Raw genomic sequence first — 20,714 nt, 5'->3', positions numbered from 1 at the left:
AATGAATGGATCAGGGAAAAGAAATTAAACTTGTACCTTATCTTGTGAAATGAGCTGTTCGGGTGTGATTACATTCGTCTTACAGGGACTCATTTTTGGTGAGTCCAGATAACAGGCAGACAAAGGTTGGGGAGCGGGAGAAGGTCAAAGAGACTTTGAGGCTTCTGCAGTTCAGCTTGTCACCATGCCATAGTTTGGGGTATTGCTTTCTGAGCCCCGACATTGACAATATGTACTAAAAATAAATATTTGTTATTTAAATTAACTACTTAATGTGTTATACATAATTAGATAAATTTATGATGTATTAACATATTTAAAGTATAATATAAACAAAATATTTGTAAATTAGTTGTAAAGAAAAAAATTACGTATATTAAATAGAGGTTGGCTTTCTGCTTAATATTTTACATACATTATCTCCATTGTTTTATTTTTTAAATTTTTTTTATTTTTTAGATGAAGGTCTTGTGATGTTGCCCAGGCTGATCTCTGACTCCTGAGCTTGCACAATCCTCCCACTCCTGAACACATGCAATCCCCCTACCTCAGCCCCCAGAGTAGCTGGGACTACAGGCAGGCTACTGAGACTGGCCTCCATTAATTCTTACAGTACCTCAAAGAGGTAAATACTGTAGGGGCTAAGGGAAGTTTCATAGAAAATCAACTGACAAAAGACAGAATAATGGGAGAAATGGCATAGAAATTTAATAATGTGCACGAGGGAGAATTACAAAGTGATTACCCCAGTCCCTAAAGGAGTACAGAAGCTTATGTAACTTTTTTCATAGGGGAAGGAGGAGATGGGAAAGGTAGACAATTCCTTTGAGGGGCAATAAAGGCTTGTTATGGAGAATAAATGGACCACAGAAAGAAATTAGCTTGTAAATAATTGTCTTCATAATTTATTTATTTATTTTGAGATGGGGTCTTAATCCGTCTCCCAGGCTGTCACCCAGGCTGGAGTGCAGTGGCACAGTCTCCACTCACTGCAACCTCCACCTCTGGGATTCAAGTGATCCTCCTACCTCAGGCTCCCTAGTAGCTGCGACCACAGGCATGCACCACTACAACTGGCTAATTTTTTTTTTTTTTGGGGACAGAGTTTCACTCTTGTTGCCCAGGTTGGAGTGCAATGGTGCAATCTCGGCTCACTGCAACCTCCGCCTCCCAGGTTCAAGTGATTCTCCTGCCTCAGCCTCCCAAGTAGCTGGGATTACAGGCATGCGACACCACCTGGCTAATTTTTTGTATATTTTGTAGAGACAGGGATTCGCCATGTTGGCCAGGCTGGTCTCGAACTCCTGAGCTCAAGGGATCCACCTGCCTCGACCTCCCACAGTGCTGGGATTAGTGGGAGAAGCCACAGCACCTAGTATGTCTTGGTAATTTAAATGAGACCGAGAGGCAGACATTATCTTGAAAAATCCATATTCAGTATTCTTTTCTGCAATAATGAAATAACAGGGAGGGGATAGAAGGCAATTGTTACTTCTGGTAAGAAATTTTCTTGGTCCGATTAGGAAATGTCAGAGTCCCTTCGCATGTATGGGAAAGAGAAGACGAAGTTAGAGGGGCTTTGATTCTGAAGCTTATTTCTGAGGCCTTTCAATGTTCAAAAGCGCTCAGCATGCCCAAGAACCACATTTTGGGGAATCATTCTGCACCCCAACATTACCGTCACTATCCTATTCTAACTTTGTAGATAAGCAAAGATTTAAAAAGAATAAACAAGTCACCTCGTGTGTGATCGGTAACAAGTCAGCTCGAGTCTGATAGGTAAACATTTAATCTAAAACCAAAGTTTTCTATTTCCAGAGTTTCAGCTCTTAACTACTTTCTAAACAAAGAATTGAATACTAAGAGATTATATTAGAATAGTTATAGGAGTTTTATAATTTTCATTGATGTTAAAATAATTTCAGACTGGCCGAGCGCAGTGGCTCAAGCCTGTAATCCCAGCACATTGGGAGGCCGAGGCATGTGGATCACGAGGTCAGGAGTTGGAGACTAGCCTGGCCAACATGGTGAAACCCCGTCTCTACTAAAGATACAAAAAAATTAGCCGGGCGTGGTGGTGAGTGCCTGTAATCCCAGCTACTCAGGGGAGGCTGAGGTGGGAGAATCGCTTGAACCCGGGAGGTGGAGGTTGCAGTGAACCAAGATTGGGCCATTGCACTCCAGCCTGAGCAAAAGGGCGAGACTCCGTCTCCACAAAAAAAAAAAAAAAAAAAAAAAAATTCAGAGTATAACCCTGTATTTATTAATAAGAAAGAAAATCTAATATACGGAATCAAAGTTGCTCCATAATGGTTGATAACAAATCTTTAGTTGGGTCATATAAAGTGTCTTTTTAAAAACCTACAAGCGTCCAAGCGAAGCGGCTCACGCCTGTAATCCCAGCACTTTGGGAGGCTGAGGCGGGCGGATCACGATGTCAAGAGATCAAGAGCATCCTGTCCAACATGGTGAAACCTGGTCTTCACTAAAAATACAAAAAATTAGCTGGGCGTGGTGGCGCATGCCTGTAGTCCGCGCTAATCCGGAGGTTGAGGCATGAGAATCGCTTGAACCCGGGAGGTGGAGGTTGCAGTGAGCCGAGATTGCACCACTGCCCTCCGGCCTGACGACAGAGCGAGACTCCATCCAAAAAAAAAAAAAAACCCCCACACAAAACCTACAAACACCAATTTTCTAGTTATAAGAACTTGTTTTAAGGATTTTAATTCTATTCCAATTAAGTCCTAAAGCTAACGCAATTATCAAAATCTCGAAGAGATTTTATTCAGACTTCACAAAAGGTCTCTAAAGTTGTCCAGAAACCTTGGTGAAACAGATTAGGAAATTTGGAAAGGAAATAATGCGGAGACCCGTAGTACCAAATCATGAGACCTCTAATACAATTTTAAATAATGTAATAAAAATTTAAATTTTGGTGTAATAAAATCATAAATTTCAATATTGGTCCCAAGTATAGAGAAAAAGTAAATTTATGTTGAATGTGGAAAACATTATTTTTAAAATACAGCCGATTAAAAAATTGCTGGGGAACTGATTAAAACTATTGATAATTCCTAAGAAACATAGACACCAAAACATCACTTTTATCTCTTTAATAGAAATTGGTTAAATTATAATCAATATAAGGAGGTTACAAAACTCCATATACAACACCGTATACATTTTCTTGGAAAAATATGTGCAACTGCTCTGCAAAATACATTATTAACTAGCCTGTGTGATGGGATAACAGATTGTAGTTTCTTAATTTCTTGTCCTTTCTTGTATTTCCCACAGTATTGACGTATATCTTCTGCGTTCAAAAGCAATTTTTTAAAGCCTCATAACGTGGTAACAAAATACTTTGCACATTACAAAATTCAGAACACGGAAACAAGAAGCTAGCTTTTTTTCCCCCCCTATTTCGGTTTGGCCCTTTAGATTTCCCCTCCCCCACCGGGGCGGGACTTCCCGCCGACTTCTTTCAGGTTCTCAGTTCGGTCCGCCAACTGTCGTATAAAGGCGCTGCCTCAGGCCAGAGTCCTCACAAAGCGTTGGGTGAGACTCCTCTTGCTTATCATGTCTGGCCGCGGCAAAGGCGGGAAGGGTCTTGGCAAAGGCGGCGCTAAGCGCCATCGTAAAGTACTGCGCGACAATATCCAGGGCATCACCAAGCCGGCTATCCGGCGCCTTGCTCGCCGCGGCGGCGTGAAGCGCATCTCCGGCCTCATCTACGAGGAGACTCGCGGGGTGCTGAAGGTGTTCCTGGAGAACGTGATCCGGGACGCCGTGACCTATACAGAGCACGCCAAGCGCAAGACGGTCACCGCCATGGATGTGGTCTACGCGCTCAAGCGCCAGGGCCGCACCCTCTACGGTTTCGGTGGTTGAGCGTCCTTTTCTATCAACAAAAGGCCCTTTTCAGGGCCCCCACTTTCTCAGCTGAGGAGCCGTGATGCTTGTTTGCCCGCTTTCTCTTTACCATTTGTTCGCGCCTGCTGAGTTTGTGCTGCTATCGGAGCATGCGTCTCTAGTCGCTGTAAGTAGGCATCAGTCACTAATCGCTCTCCAGTAAATAAAATACCCAACACAACTTGTTTCAGGTGCTCCAGGGCTTACTGACATGGGCGGTCGCGCAGACTGTAGTGCAGTGTCATCATGGCTCACTGTAGCCTCCCGATTAGCCGGAACCTCGCGCCCACCACCACGCAAGGCTAATTATTTTTCCAAAGACCGGGTCTCCATGTGTTTCCCAGGCTAGTTTCGATATCCTGGCCTCAATCCCCTCGCCTATGCCTAATGTTGGTATTACAGTAGAGAGCCACCACGCCTGGCCACGATACTGTTCTTGAGGTTTTAGCGTTAGTTACATTTAAGGGGCAATTTTCGCAGTGTAGTTGGGGAGGAAAGTCAAGCAGTTATAGGTTTCTGGCGCTGTGAATCCAACTGCTGAACATAGCAAGAACTTATGCAACAACCTTTAATCAGTGGACCGTAAGTAAGTTTAGTTTATCGGTTTTGGCTCAATTCTTGAGAAAGGTGAGAATTTGAATCCTTGAGTAGAAATACGTAGCTTATCAGTACAACAAAGTGATCACAACAAAGACTAACTTATCCTTTGTTACTTAACGTGGGCAGAGCTAAAGCTGAGAATTCCTCAGCCTTTGAGTGTTCTCTTATTTACAACTGAAGTTGATAAGATGGTATTAAAAGTGAGATTCCTAGTAAGTAAACTTAAAGGCCTGAAGGACCAGTGATTAATGGGAAGTGCTAATAAGTCATATTTGAGGTTATCCAACCCGAGATTCTGATTTAATTGGTTTAAGGATACTATCACCTTGTGGGTTAGATTTGAAAAATAATTGCTTTAAGAAAAGAACCTGTTGGTATTTAAACAAAAAACCTTCCTTCCTAATTCTTACATGCTGTCACTTAGACAAATCTCTGGTCTACATGGCTGGATCTCTTTCTGCTAGTTAAATTCTGTGCTACCCTGTGAAAAAGAACTGAGATTAATAAAACGGTAGTGAGAACACAGGGAAAGATAAAAATCATAGCAAGCCCATCCAGTCATGCTGTAGTCATCCTCACAAGGATAGGGAAGGATCTTGTCCTTCATTTACCAAAGTGTGAGTACAAACTTTAAAAACATATGATACTATAAGAATAATGAAGATGTCTCCATTTGCAAAAATTGTGTGAAAAAATGCACTTGACACAGGTATTTCCTATGATTCCATAATAGACAAAGGTTTAATTACACAACTCCTGGCTGAATCTAGAGTACTAAAATGTGGCTGTTAGAAAAGGTTGCTCTCTGGGCCCGATGCAGTAGCTCATGCCTGTAATCCCAGCACTTTGGGAGGCCAAGGCTGGCAGACAGCTTTAGGCCAGGAGTTGGAGACCATTCTGGCCTATGTGTTGAAACCCCGTCTCTACTAGGAATACAAAAAATTAGCCGGGCGTGGTGGCACACACCTGTAATCCCAGTTACTCGAGAGGCTGAGGCTGAGAATCGCTTAAACCTGGGACACAGAGGTCCCAGTAAGCCGAGATCACACCTCTGCCCTCCAGCCTGGGTGACAGAGTGTCACCAAACAAAACAAAACAAAAAAACAACAAAAAAAATTGCTCTTACCCAGGGATGATGGTCAGATGCAATTACAGGTTATGAATTTGGCATAAAAGTAATGCTAAGTGTTTCACACTGCATTACTGTTGTCAGTGTTCTAAGTGTTTTTTATTTACCAATTCATTTACACTTGTTTGTCTTTTTTTTCAGGTCTCCAACTCCTGGGCTCAAGCTGTCCTCCCACTTCTGCCTCCCCAAAAGCTGAGATTACAGGCGTGAGCCACCCGGACCTACTCATTTAATCCTTACAACAACCCTTAGAGCTGGGAACTATTTTTATCATCATCACATAATTGTTTACAAAAATAAATAGAGGCTTAGAGAGCATATGCACCTCAACCCAAGATCCCACAAGTAGAATATTATTGTTACAGATTTGGTTGCAAATAATCTGCTTATGATTGTGCTTTAAATTTTTCACCGTGTCACATCACTTTGGTGGCATAAAATTATAAAACAACATTTACGTCTTAACTTTAAAAATGTGTTTTTGGCCCGGTGCGATGGCTCACGCCCATAATCCTAGCACTTGGGGAGGATGAGGCAGTCAGATTGCTTAAGGCCAGGACTTTGAGACCAGCCTGGACAACATGGTGAGGCAATTTCTCTACGAAAAATACTCAAAAATTAGCTGGGCCTGGTGGCCTGCGTATATAATCTCAGCTACTTGGGAGGCTGAGGCACGAAAACCCAGGAGGCAGAGGTTGCAGTGAGCCGAGATCCTGCCACTGCTCTCCAGCCTGGGTGACAGAGTAAGGCTCTGTCTCAAAAAAAAAAAAAAAAAAAAAAAATATATATATATATATATATGTATAGACATACATAGTTAAAATATATATATTATTTTTTACATCTTAAAGAGAAACATTATTTATATGCAAAAAATTTTATTTAGGCCCACTTAGCAATTCCAGATCTGACAACTTTTGAGGATTTAAAATTGTTTTTCATGTAAAATACAATTTTTTTCCCCTAACAAAAATTCAAATTAAAAAAAAAGTATGATTACAATTCCTTTGTGGTAATTACTTGGACTACAGAGTTTTGTACTTTTGCTTCAACTGAATCAATGCGACTATTATCGTCCTTCCAGATCTTTTGATGTCACCAATGACACATCCATCATTTTCATCATCATAACAATAAGTGACTGAACCTCACCAAAAAGAAAACAAAAAACAAAAAATAGCTTTTACTCACTAGATTCCATTTATGAATTTAAACTCAAATCAAGTGTCCAATGCCAGATGAATGGATAAATGGGGCATATATACAATGAAATACTACTCAGCCTTAAAATAAATCTTGTCATTTCTTATAGATGAAACTGGAGACCATTATGCAAAGTAAAACAAACTAGGCACAGAAAAACAAAAACTGCATGATCTCACTTACATGAGGAATCTAAAAATGTTGAACTGAGTAAAATTGTTATTGCCAGGGAACAAGGATGGAGATAACAATGGGACTCGGGAGGTATAAATACTGGAGATCTACTTTAAAGCACGGTGATAATAGTTAATGTACTTTATACTGGAAAATTGCTGATAGGCCTTAAATGTTCTCACCACAGAAAGTGAGGTGGATGTTAAGCTCGATGTAATCATTACACAATGAATATATGTCAGATCAGATTGTACATGTAATTTGTCATACCTTAATGAGGGTGGAGGAAAGTAAAAAATTATCTTAAAATTCTTTAAGAGGTCGCACTTTGAGAGGCCAAGGCGGGCGTATCGCGAGGTCAGGAGATCGAGGCCAACATAGTGAAACCCCATCTCTACTAATACAAAAATTAGCTGGGTGTAGTGGCGCAGAACTGTAATCCCAGCTACTCGGCAGGTTGAGGCAGGAGAATCGCTTGAACCCAGGAGGCGGAAGTTGCAGTGAGCCGAGATCGCGCCGCTGCACTCCAACTCGCAGACAAAGACGAAACAAACAAGAACACAAATACTTGTGGATTTGGGGGCTTTTCAAAAACGATTTCCGATTACCACTGTCAAGCTCACTACGGGGGTTACAAAAACGTTTCTGGTACTGCACATTCTATGTACGAGTATTTTCTCCATTACGTAAACAAGCTTACGAATTTTGAGCAAGTTTAGACATTACATCTCGTCATTAGTCCTGCCTACAGTGACCGCGGGTGAATGGCCACACGTGTGCCACTGTGTTCAGAAAACTGCTCCCCCCAGAACTGACTCAGAAGCAAGCAAAATTCCGGACCTACCAAAACCACTCCTCAATGTTACCACTCTCCAGCTGAAAAAGTAGGGTGGCCCTGAAAAGGGCCTTTTGTTGGTAGAAAAGGACGCTCAACCACCGAAACCGTAGAGGGTGCGGCCCTGGCGCTTGAGCGCGTAGACCACATCCATGGCGGTGACCGTCTTGCGCTTGGCGTGCTCTGTATAGGTCACGGCGTCCCGGATCACGTTCTCCAGGAACACCTTCAGCACCCCGCGGGTCTCCTCGTAGATGAGGCCGGAGATGCGCTTCACGCCGCCGCGGCGAGCAAGGCGCCGGATAGCCGGCTTGGTGATGCCCTGGATATTGTCGCGCAGTACTTTACGATGGCGCTTAGCGCCGCCTTTGCCAAGACCCTTCCCGCCTTTGCCGCGGCCAGACATGATGAGCAAGAGGAGTCTCACCCAACGCTTTGTGAGGACTCTGGCCTGAGGCAGCGCCTTTATACGACAGTTGGCGGACCGAACTGAGAACCTGAAAGAAGTCGGCGGGAAGTCCCGCCCCGGTGGGGGAGGGGAAATCTAAAGGGCCATACCGAAATAGGGAAAAAAAAAAGCTAGCTTCTTGTTTCCGTGTTCTGAATTTTGTAATGTGCAAAGTATTTTGTTACCACGTTATGAGGCTTTAAAAAATTGCTTTTGAACGCAGAAGATATACATCAATACTGTGGGGAATACAAAAAAGTGACCGGGCTCGGTGGCTCACGTTTGTGATCCCACCATTTAAGGAGGCCGAGATGGGAGTGTACCTGGGCGTCAGGAGTTTGAGATCTGAGTGAGGAAAATAGCGAGACCCCATCTCTACCAAGACAACAATTAAATTAAATTAAAACATTAGTCCAGCATGATAGCGCTTACACTTTAGGAGACACTCTTTTTTTTTTAATATATTAAAAAAAAAAACAAACCAGTACGGTAACAACAGCCTGTTATCCCATCTTCCCATCACACAAAGAGCTCTACTGCTAGCTAATAAGATAATTTGGTGAGCAGATAAATGCACATTTTTTCCCACAAAATGTATGCAGTATATGGCATTTTACAACTTCGCGTTGTTTTAATCAATTTCCCTTATTTAAAAAGTTTACAAAAGTGATTTTAATGTCTGTTTATTATTTCTTCTCCTGAATTCTGCCTGCTACAGTGTTAACCAATTCCCTAGGAATTTATTAATCAACCAGATTTTTAAAATAATTCATCTTTTCCCTGCGGATTAAGTACCACCTTTAACATTATACATACTCGGAACTATTACCAAAATTCTATTCTGTCTATAATTTAATCAAGGTGGTTTGCCAAAGGGAATCTATGTTCACGGTTAAAAGTTTAGAAAATTCACATTAGGAAAAATTTTAAAAGCAGTAATTTATATCTGCTTAATATTCCATCATAAGAATTTTCTAGGTCCACTTTCACAGTATTTCTAGTATTTAGCAATAATGTGCTAATTTTCTTTTCCTAATTTAAAGGAGAACTGTACAAAATTTACTTCCTGAGGAAAATGTAGAATTGAAGCGCTTTGTCACAAAGGATGCAGATTTTAAGGTATTTTGATAACTGGTACTACATTTTCCTCAAAAGTTTTATTCCATTCACTTTTGCCAGCAGTAACTGCTGTGTATGTTTACCAGCATTGAGTATTATGGTTTTTAAATTCTATGTTACATTCAGAATTTACTTTTAGTTTTGTTGATTGAGTCTTGAGTTAATGAACTAGTTACCCAGCAAGATTTATTGATTTGTTTATAAGTAATAAATTGTCATCTTTAATATAAGCTTGTTTAGGCCGGGCGCGCTGGCTCATGCCTGTAATCCCAGCACTTAGGGAGGCTGAGGCAGGCAGGTCACTTAAAGTCAGGACTTCGAGACCAACCTGGCCAACATGGTGAAACCCCGTCTTTACTAAAAATACAAAAATTAACTGGGCGTGGTGTCACACACCTGAAATATTAGCTACTCAGGAGGGTGAGGCAGGAGAATCTCTTGAACCTGGGAAGCGGCGGTTACATTGAGCCGAAATCACACCACAGCACTGCAGGCTAGACAACTGAGTGAGACTCCATCTCAAAAAAAAAGAAAAGAAAAGAAAAGAAAAAAACAATAAGAAACCTAAAAATTTTATTTTTTCGTGTAAAAACTGGCCACAAAGAAATTATTTGACTTACCTTGTTTGACTGTAAGTCGTAAGACCTCCGTTCCAGAGAGGGCCCTGCCCCATATACAAAAGAAATACTACACAGAGCGCCCAAGAAGAATCTAGACAGGCCTGGCTGGGTTTCCCCACTCAGTCTCTTAGCATTAGATCATACACATTATGTCCAGTCATATTTCTACATAGCGGTCCATACTTTGTTGAACCTAAGCATAAAAATGGACAATTTCCCCCGTATCTTTAGGTCTTCATTCTGAAGGCTTCTGCGTACATGTTAAATAAATGTGTATGCCTTTTCTTCTATTAATCTGCCTCTTGACAGTGATTTTCAGTGAAGCTTCAGAGTACATAGGGGAAGCTTTCCCTTTGCCCCAACAAGTTCAATCATATGGTCAATGATTCAATCAATCCTGCCTATATAATAAAACCCTCATAAAAGCTCTGGATACCAAGGTCAGGGAGTTTATTGGTTTGTGAACACATAGATATCCTAGGGAGGTGACTCCTGGTTCCACATAGAGATGGCACAGAAGCTTTGCTTTCAGGACCCTTCCAAGCCTTGCCCTATGCGTCTCTTCATCTGACTGGTCCTGATTTGTATTCTTTATGATAAAACTATAATCATAAGGATAGCACTTTCTATATTCTATGAGTCATTCTAGCAAATTATTGAACATGAAGGGGTAGTGGGAATCCCTGGATTTGAAGCCAGTTGCTCAGAAGAGCAAGTGGCCTGGGAACCCCACTTGCAGCTGGCGTCTGAAGTTGGGACAGTCTTGTTGGGAAATGTGCCCTTTAACTGGTGAGGTCCGGCTAACTCCAAATAATCAGTGCCTGAATTGAATTGAAGTACATCAGTTGGTGTCCAAATAACTAGAAAGAAATTCATGTACGTAGTTAAAAATTTAGGAAATTCAGATTAGGCAAAACTGAAAAAATATCTATAAATCACAGTCCGAAGATTATCCTATTAACTTTATGATATCTATCTATTGCAATAGTCGTCTTTTCATATATTTAATATTTTTTACATGCATGGATACACTGTGGAATTCTTTTAACTCTAAAGAAAGTGTAATCTTGACACAATTTAAAATGTAATTTCTTTGTTTTTTAGTGTTTCCGTGTAAATATTTACTTTGGAGAATAGTGAGCTCAGCCTCTGCAATCAAACAAACCTAGACAGAAATTGTGGCTTCGTTGCAGATACTTTTGCTGTTTTTGTCTTAATTTCCTTATCTTTTTAATGAGAATAAAGGCAATAAGAGTTACTCCACAGGATACTTTAGGAAATAATGGAGATAATTGAGAAAAATGGCTAGACTAGCTTAGTAGATCTCACTAGTCACATATATAAAATTTATATTTACTATTTATTAATATTTTATTGATATTCAATTACTTAACTTTTTGTATATATTTAAATTCACATTTATGCTATTTGCAATAGTCCAAATAAAGTACTTAACAATTTTTATGTCATTTAAATTTCTAATATATTTGAATAAATGCTTAGAGTTTTATGTTTTGATATAACTTCTAAACAGCTATTAGAATATATTAATAGCTAAAATAAAAATCAAATATAATCAAATGAAGGCTTTTTTTTTTTTTTTTTTTTGAGGCAGAGTCTCGCTCTGTTGCTCAGACTGGTGTGCAGTGGCTTGATCTCAGCTCACTGCAACCTCCACCTCCCTGGTGTAAGCGATTTTCCTGCCTCAGCCTCCTAAGTAGCCATGCCACCAGGCCCGGCTAATTTTTTGGATTTTTAGTAGAGATGGTGTTTCACCATGTTGGTCAGGCTGCTCTCAAACTCCTGACCTCGTGATCCACCCACCTCGGCTTCCCAAAGTGCTGGGATTACAGGCATGAGCCACCGAGGCCGACTGAAGACTCTTTTTGAGGCCTGTTATTCATTTCCCAATTCAAACATCATCACAATATCAATAAAGAGAATATGTTTATACATACAGTTAAAATCAAGACATACATAGTAAACAGATTTAAGATATGAAAGAAAAACATTGGAAAACCAAGAAGATACCTAAGAGAGTAGAAAGTTTGTCAAAGTTTGTCATTAATTTTGTCAGGAAAACCTGGTTTTCCTGGAAGCCTCATGTAGGGGAGGAAAAAAATATTTTCCCTCTACACTTCTGAGTTCTCAGCTAGAGCCCTTGTGACAAAAGACAGATTAAGAAGAGAAAAACAAACAAGTTTATTAACATGTGTACAGCACATGTCTCATGTGAGAGTACCCAGAAATCAGTAACTAAAAAATGTGACTTAAAACTCCAGTTTATATACAGCATCTTTAATAAGATCAATAAGTTTTTAGAGAAATTAGAAGACAAAGGAAAAGGATTTTGAGTTTTTAGGAGTGACAAATTGTGGGAAGGCAAATATATAGGAAATTAATGGTAGATAAAGGCTGGTTAGTAAAGTTGTTATGCAGATTGCTCTGATGCCCTCTCCAGGCTGATGAGAGTCTGATGTTTTCTCTGGTGATTAATTTTTGCCCTTTCTGGTAGAGAGGGGAGGAGAGACACCTCCGTACATTTATGTCCTGCTTTTAGGCAAATAGGGAGAGGGCAGAGAGTTTTCTTGTATCTGCTTCTTCTTAGTTGCCCTCAACTCAAATATTCTTTATGTCAATGTGGCATATTTTGGGGTGGTGTGTCATGCCACCCTTCACTCAAAAACAGCTAATCTCTACCCAAAAAGAGAATCCTGGCTGGGCGCGGTGGCTCACGCCTGTAATCCCAGTACTTTGGGAGGCCGAGGCGGGTGGATCACGAGGTCAGGAGATTGAGACCATCCTGACTAACACGGTGAAACCCCGTCTCTACTAAAAATACAAAAAATTAGCCGGGCATGGTGGCGGGTCCCTGTAGTCCCAGCTACTCGGGAGGCTGAGGAAGGAGAATGGCGTGAACTCGGGAGGTGGAGCTTGCAATGAGCCGAAATCATGCCACTGCACTCCAGTCTGGTTGACAGAGCAAGATTCCATCTCAAAAAAAAAAAAAAAAAGAGAGAGAGAGAATCCTTCCCCTAAAAGGAGACCCTAAGTATCGGCCCTTACCCCTTGCCTAGTGTGCCTGCCTTTATTCAAAATGTGAGACTCAAAACTTATTCGAGTGTTACTCTTTTATTGTCTCACAATAAATCCAAGCCCATAACCATTTCTTGTAGGAATTAGTCTTTTTGAGACACTTCACAGTACTCACAAGCCTAAAGACAGAAAACTAGATTTTCTTTTCTTTTCGAAGAATTTAACCCTTGCTTAATAATAATCAGCTGTGACATTTGGATTTAAGTGTGAAGTTACTAACAAACATAGCACTCCTAGGTAGAATCCACCCAACCATGACCATGAACCTCCAAGTCATAGCTTGAATGTACCCATTGCATTGAACGGCCTCTACTTTTTTTCCAAAAAAAACGGCCTCTACTTTTTTTCCAAAAGCCCAAATGCCTCTGTGCTATTTCTGTCTCATTTAAATTTAAGCTTCTTGGCCAGGTGCAGTGGCTCACGCCTGTAATCCTAGCAGTTTGGGAAGTCGAGGCAGGCAGATCACTTGAGGTCAGGAGTTTGAAACCAGCCTGGTCAACATGGTGAAACCCTGTCTCTACTAAAAATACAAAAAAATTAGCTGGGTATGGTGGCAGGCACCTGTAATCTCAGCTACTTGGGAAGCTGAGGCAAGAGAATTGCTTGAACCCAGGAGGCGGAGGTTGCAGTGAGCCAAGATCATACCACTGCACTCCAGCCTGGGCAACACAGCAAGACTTTGTCTCAAAAATTAATTAATTAATTAATTAAAGCTTATTTTTTTGTTTTTATGTCCATTTTTTAATTTCCTTCATAAAGATGTACATTATATTACATTGACACATTATATTCACCTTATTTTGTAGGGTCACCATTGACCTAGGCACTACAGGGGGAAAAAAAAATGAAACCCAGTCTGCACTCCACATGACTTGTAAAAACAAGATATAGTCATCAACACCTCCAATATTGGCTTACACAGTTTCATGCTATAACAGTGGGTTAGAGTTCTCCAAGTGTATGGGGAAAGTAAAATCAGTGTATGGGTAAAACAACTCAATAAAGAACTTTTAAATATTGTTTTGCTAAGTATTCTGTGACCAAAATGTGAATTTTATCTCTTCTAAAATGACTGTACATACATATAAAGATTGTGTCGACCCCAAAATTCTGTTTTGTTCTATTAAAAATTAAAAATAGGGGCAGGGCACAGTGGCTCACACCTGTAATCCCAACATTTTGGAAGGCCAAGGCAGGAGGATCACTTGAGCACAGAAGTTTGAGAACAGCCTGGGCAACATGGTGAAACACTGTCTCCACCAAAAAAGATACAAAAATTAGCCCAGGGTGGTGGCCTGTGCCTGTAGTCCCAGCAACCCAGGAGGCTGAGGTGGGAGGATTGTTTGAGCTTGGGGAAGCCAAGGTGCAGTGAGCCATGATTGTGCCACTGCACTCCAGCCTGGGCAACAGAGTGAGACCTTGTCTCAAAAATAATAATCATAAACAATTTTGCCAAGATTTCTGGATAGTATTTTCCTAATTTTTTTTTTCTTTTAGATGTAGTCTTGCTCTGTCACCAGGCTGGAGTGCAGTGGTGTGATCTCAGCGCACTGCAACCTCTGCCTCCTGGATTCAAGCAATTCTCCTGCCTCAGCTTCCCAAGAAGCTGGGATTACAGGCGCATACCACCACACCCTGGTAATTTTTGTATTTTTGTAGAGATGAGATTTCACCATGTTAGCCAGGATAGTCTCAAACTTCTCACCTCAAGTAATCCGCCTGCCTTGGCCTCCCAAATTTCTGGGATTACAGGTATGAGCCACCGCACTCAGCCTAATTTTTAAAAAAAATCTTTAGAGCTTTAATTTGTTTCTAACATGATACTCATGTATCAAGAATAGATGCGTCATCTAATGAGATTGTATTGTTCAGGCTCAGAAACCGATTCCCCAAAATATGGAGCTTAGACATACTGAACTGAAGAAGAGTACTCAAGGTCTTTCGGACCTTCCCCCTATTCCTCTCTCTCATTTCTCTATCTGAAAGCAGAGAATGAAGTTGTTCTCTGAAATTCCCTTATCTCTCTAAAGTATAGACCTGCCAAAGAAGAAAACAATTACCTCTGGTCTCTTCTCTGAGTTTTCATTAGCTGAAAACTCATATCGCAAGAAGACTGAAGTCTGTCAACACACAGAGACAAACCTTTGTCACAAATCATTGTCTGGTCTGTGGGCCAAACAGACTTCGTCCTAGGCTGTTATATGTTATTCAAGCCTATTGAATTCCCCTAAAAATCACTTAATACCCCTCTAAAATCATCCACACTTCCCCAACTCCCTTTTTCCTAAGAAGAAGGGTACATAATCATCTGTATTCTATTGCATGGGGCGTGGGGGGAGGGGGAGGGAGTAATCACTGATTCTCCCCCATGCACATTAATAAATTTGTATGCCTTGTCTTCTGTTAATCTGCCTTTTGTGAGTTGATTTTTCACCAAACCTTCAGAGGACAAAGGGGAAGTTTTCCTTTGGATTCTACAGTTTGAATAGACAACCAAAAGTTAAAGTTAAAGTTGGGAATTATTTAAATATGCTTCACTCTTTGAATGTATTATTCTTACTTAATCTATTAACATGTATATGTCTTTGCTAACATTTTGATAATTTATTGAATGGAATCCTAAATTGGAAATTCCTAGCATAAATCACACACATGTTAGAAAATATTTTTCAGGTTGGGTTTCTTTAAAGTGTGAGGATTCAAAGGCTCTGGAAAAGCAATCTCAGTGCAGATGCCTTTTGAATCCTTCCAGGTATCTTGAGTTTTCTCACAATTTTAAAAATTGATTTAAACATAACTAGAATATTTCTGGCAATTTAACTGTAACACATCTACAGAACACTCACTAGGTATTCACAGTGATATTAAGAGCAATTATTTTTTCCAGTTCATTTTCTTTGATTTACCTGATTTTTTTTTTGAGACAGAGTCTTGCTCTGTTGCCCAGGTTAGTGCAGTGGCGCGATCACGACTCGGTTCACTGCAACCTCTGCCTCCCGGGTTCAAGCGATTCTCCTGCCTCAGCCTCCCGAGAAGCTGGTGTTACAGGCACGTGCCACTGCACCCCTTTAATTTTTTGTATTTTTAGTACAGACGGGGTTTCACCACGTTGGCCAGGCTAGTCTCAAACTCCTGATCTCAAGTGATCCGCCCGCCTCTGACTCCCAGAGTGCTGGGATTACAGGCGTGAGTCACCACGCCTGGACTAACCCTCCACATATTTATTTATGACTTTACCTATAACTTCTGCTTCCCTAAAATGTACAAAACAGTTGCATTCTGACTGCCTCAGAACCACTTTCTCATGGTCTTGGGGGATTGTGTCTTCCCTAAGCCACGGTCACTCATACTTGCTAATAATCCTCTTTAAAATATTTTGGGCCGGGCGCAGTGGCTCACACCTGTGATCCCAACACTGGGAGGCCGAGGCAAGTGGACCACCTAAGGTCAGGAGTTCGATACCAGTCTGGCCAACGTGGTGAAACCCCGTATCTACTAAAAATACAAAAATTAGCAGGGCCTGGTGCCACATGCCTGTGGTCCCACCTACTCGAGAGGCTGAGGCAGAATAATCGCTTGAACCCAGAAGGGGGAGATTGCAGTGAACCGAGATCGTGCCATTGCACTCCAGGGTGGGCAACAAAGTGAGACTACACCTCAAAACAACAACAACAACAAAAAAAAACAAAAAAACCCCCCACATATACAAGTACATTTATATGTATTTAGCGAGTCCCAAAGGGTACCTAATGGGAGACAAACTTATCAGTGAACTGGCTCTTTCTTGAGAAACGTGGACGGCTCTGAAAAGAGCCTTTGGGGTGTGGGTCACGGCGGACCTGTTACTGCAGCGAGAGGCTCACTTGGAGCTGGTATACTTGGTGACGGCCTTGGTGCCCTCGGACACGGCGTGCTTGGCCAACTCCCCGGGTAGCAGTAGGCGCACGGCCGTCTGGATCTCCCTCGAAGTGATGGTCGAGCGCTTGTTGTAATGCGCCAGGCGTGACGCTTCTCCGGCGATACGCTCAAAGATGTCGTTGACGAAGGAGTTCATGATTCCCATAGCCTTGGAGGAGATGCCGGTGTCGGGGTGGACCTGCTTCAGCACCTTGTACACATACACGGAGTAGCTCTCCTTGCGGCTGCGTTTGCGCTTCTTTCCATCCTTCTTCTGAGCCTTGTTAATGGCCTTCTTGGAGCCTTTTTTAGGGACTGGAGCAGATTTGACTGGTTCAGGCATGGTGGAAAACAAAATAAAAGACAACCTTATGGCTGTTTCGTCCTCTTTATTTAAATGTTATTATGCAAATTAGGAGTGGAAGAGGTCAGTGCTGATTGGTGATTATCCGTGGATGACGTCAGATGCCAGTTTTGCCCAATCAAAATAGGTATCCTGCATACTCGAGTCCTATTGGTCTAAATAAAAATAAAATGTTAGCCAATCGCACAGCTTCCTTTTCGCGCCCAGTAGAGGCTATAAAATGTACGTTTTTCTAATTTCACTTCAGTCTTTCTTGACCGTATAGATAATAGGCCTTTTGCCATGTCTGGGCGTGGTAAGCAGGGAGGCAAAGCTCGCGCCAAGGCCAAGACCCGCTCTTCTCGGGCCGGGCTTCAGTTTCCCGTAGGCCGAGTGCATCGCCTCCTCCGCAAAGGCAACTATGCGGAGCGGGTCGGGGCTGGAGCGCCGGTGTACCTGGCGGCGGTGCTGGAGTACCTGACCGCCGAGATCCTGGAGCTGGCTGGCAACGCGGCCCGCGACAACAAGAAGACTCGCATCATCCCGCGTCACCTCCAGCTGGCCATCCGCAACGATGAGGAGCTCAACAAGCTTCTGGGCAAAGTCACCATCGCACAGGGTGGCGTCCTGCCCAACATCCAGGCCGTGCTGCTGCCAAAGAAAACTGAGAGCCACCACAAGACTAAGTAAAGACCGAGTTGAAAAGCGCATAAAAACAAAGGCTCTTTTCAGAGCCACTTCAACAATCATAAAAAGATGACACGAGTCCGTTTTCAGCTGCTTCACCACTCCACAATACACTCATGGTGTTTCGGTTTTAATCTTTAACCTGTTTACGTTGCCTGAATTTCAAGGTTTTTTTTTTTTTTTTTTTTTTTTTTTTAGTTCTTAATGTAGATATTAACAAGGTACGTTTGCTAACACGTGTTTTCAGGGGTTTTACCTTGGTGGCCAGGCTGGTCTCTGACTCGACCTCAGGTAATCCACCCGCCTAGGCCTCCCAAAGTGCTGGGATTACAGGCGTGAGCCACTGCGCCAGGCCAGTTTGTGGTATCTTGAAGGAATTTTACTGGGACACAACTTTGACAAAAGTCAAAGCATATTACTGGGAGTTACATAGTAGGTACTGGTGGGTTTTATTTATGATTCCGGGAAACTCACTGGGCTGTAAGGAATATAGTATAGTATTCGGTTTTTAATATGCTTACTAGAAAAAGTATATGGATTGCTACTAGACAGTATGTTTCTCTACAGTTTCACAGTCTCTAGATTGAAAACAGGGTAGAGTCCTCAGCCCTATTTCCTGGCCTCTAGGAAAGGAGCTGCTCAATGGGTATATTTAAACAAAACCAGACAGTTTTATGTTTACCAATGTATACATTGGTCATGTTTTGTTTTCTATTTTTAATTTTTGTACTTACAAGAGTTTGGAATAAAAAAGAAAATTGGCCTTAGAAGTTTTCCAATTAAGGGTCTTTCAAACATACATGTTCGGCAGTGACCCAATAATTACATGTATTTATGTTAGTGTACTGCTGAAATCACATGTTAATAATAGTTAACTTCATTGTATGTGTTCTGATATTTTTCTGTTTAATTCTGTGTGTAATTAACCTTTTTGTACCTGGGTGTTATGTTACAAATGTATCCTGTAAACACTTACAATTAGTAAGTGAGTTAAATACTTAGTAACTGCTGGATAAGTAGATGGCCAAGCATAGTAGTCCAAGCTGGTGATGTTCGATGGTAAGGATGGTTCTGAATACTTATTGATTCCAAGAGCACTAGTGGGTGAATACCTACACTCAGAAAAAAATATCTCTTCTGAGAAAAGCCAAAGGCGGACCATTTTGAGAATAGTGAGCTCAGTTCCTCATGTTATCCTTTTTTTTTTTTTTTGAGACAGGGTCTCGCTTTGTCACCCAGGCTGGAGGACAGTGGTACGATCTCGGCTTATTGCAACCTCCAACTTCTGGACACAAGCGATTCTCCCAACGCAGCCTCCTGAGTATCTGGGACCACAGGCGCACGCCACCACGTTTGGCTAATTTTATTTTTTGGAGAGATGGGGTTTCGCCACATTGCCCAGGCTGGTTTCCAACTCCTGGACTCAAGCGATCCACCCGCCTCGGCCTCCCAAAGTGCTTGGATTACAGGCATGAGCCACCGCGCCCGGCCTGTTGTCCATATTTCTGTATGGGCATGTCAAGGTCCTTTTATTTTGGGCCTTGAAAAGGATTGTTATGCCACTTATGAGTTTTGCCATCTCAGGAAATTCAGACACAAGAATTATGTCCTTTTTTTAAAATTTATTTTTTCTTTGTTTGTTTTGTGTTTTTGAGATGGAATCTCCCTCTGTCGCCCAGGCTGAACTGCAGTGGCGTGATCTCGGCTCACAGCAACCTCCACCTCCCGAGTTCAAGCGATTCTCCTGCCTCAGCCACCAGAGTAGCTGGGACTACAGGCACATGCCACCACACCTGGCTAAATTTTTTGTATTTTTAGTAAAGACGGGGTTTTACCATGTTGGTCAGGCTGGTCATGAACTCCTGACAAATGAGCTGAGTTGGATGGTTACCAGACTATTGTAATTCAGTACATGGAGTGTTTTGAAAAGACATAGAGTATTCATTTCCACATAACTAGAACTACTCACTGTCCCTTAAATAAATAATTCCTCATGTAATTATAACTGGAAATTTAACTGGGAGTATGTTGGCTGCATATCTCCAGGAGAGGATGCCCTACCCAGCCAGCAAGAGTATTGATTAGTACATACCAGGCAGTCTCTGTGTGAGCCCTTCCTGATTTATTACTAGCTCTTAGTTTCCCAGCACAGAAAGAAGGAATGCACTATTTACACACTCAACAATATCCATCGGTTTAGCAGTTGGGCCCCTAAGTGTCCTAGAGGCACTGCTTCCCTCCAAAATAGTGTATCTTCCTTTCCAGAAGAAAGCTAATTTCTGAGAGGGGAAAAACTATTTTGTTTTGCTTACGGTGTTGATTCCAATTAAAAGTATTAAAGCATTATTTTAATTTGTAAAATATTAATCATAAATTATTTATCTTTCTAAATTCCATATATGTGGAAATAATGAAATCATGAACCCACACACAAGAAGATGAGGATGAGCAGATTGTGAATGTTGCAGTAGTGATCTTGATATCAAATTTCCAAAAAAGTGTATTAAGAATGTAACCAATTCTAATAACTGAAGATATATAAATAGCCAACTGAAACAAGATAGAGAATTAAAACTGCTTTTTAAAACTCAGTGTAAAAATACTATGATCTTTCCACTTACATCCTTCACAAGTTAAGCTAAGGAGAGACA

At 41.5% G+C, this 20,714-nt stretch overlaps 4 protein-coding genes across 4 annotated transcripts in view; 2 read left to right on the top strand and 2 right to left on the bottom strand.

Annotated features, from left to right (window-relative positions):
• The window catches only part of LOC100986301 (histone H3.1-like), a 41,758-nt gene extending 37,867 nt beyond the window's left edge, over positions 1-3,891 (top strand). The window contains exon 2 of the mRNA XM_003829684.5: positions 3,564-3,891. Coding sequence (XP_003829732.4) covers positions 3,564-3,891 — 328 coding nt within the window. The remainder of the gene's footprint in view (positions 1-3,563) is intronic.
• A 511-nt stretch (positions 3,892-4,402) lies between these two features.
• On the bottom strand, positions 4,403-10,280 carry LOC103783476 (histone H4). The gene has a single exon (XM_055113269.2). The coding sequence runs from the start codon at positions 8,257-8,259 to the stop codon at positions 7,948-7,950; it is 312 nt and encodes a 103-aa protein (XP_054969244.1). The 5' UTR covers positions 8,260-10,280; the 3' UTR covers positions 4,403-7,947.
• A 5,682-nt stretch (positions 10,281-15,962) lies between these two features.
• LOC100989331 (histone H2B type 1-M) lies at positions 15,963-17,506 on the bottom strand. Its single transcript, XM_003829693.6, has one exon. The coding sequence runs from the start codon at positions 17,374-17,376 to the stop codon at positions 16,996-16,998; it is 381 nt and encodes a 126-aa protein (XP_003829741.1). The 5' UTR covers positions 17,377-17,506; the 3' UTR covers positions 15,963-16,995.
• A 136-nt stretch (positions 17,507-17,642) lies between these two features.
• LOC100990022 (histone H2A type 1-J) lies at positions 17,643-18,933 on the top strand. The gene has a single exon (XM_034961626.4). It carries the CDS (start codon positions 17,680-17,682, stop codon positions 18,064-18,066), a length of 387 nt encoding a protein of 128 aa, XP_034817517.1. The 5' UTR covers positions 17,643-17,679; the 3' UTR covers positions 18,067-18,933.
• Positions 18,934-20,714: the final 1,781 nt, after the last annotated feature.

Source organism: Pan paniscus, chromosome 5, assembly GCF_029289425.2.
Source record: "Pan paniscus chromosome 5, NHGRI_mPanPan1-v2.0_pri, whole genome shotgun sequence".
NCBI classification, from domain to species: domain Eukaryota; kingdom Metazoa; phylum Chordata; class Mammalia; order Primates; family Hominidae; genus Pan; species Pan paniscus.
The sequence above is the reverse complement of the archived record's forward strand: the minus strand, read 5'-3'. Positions and strand labels throughout refer to the sequence as shown.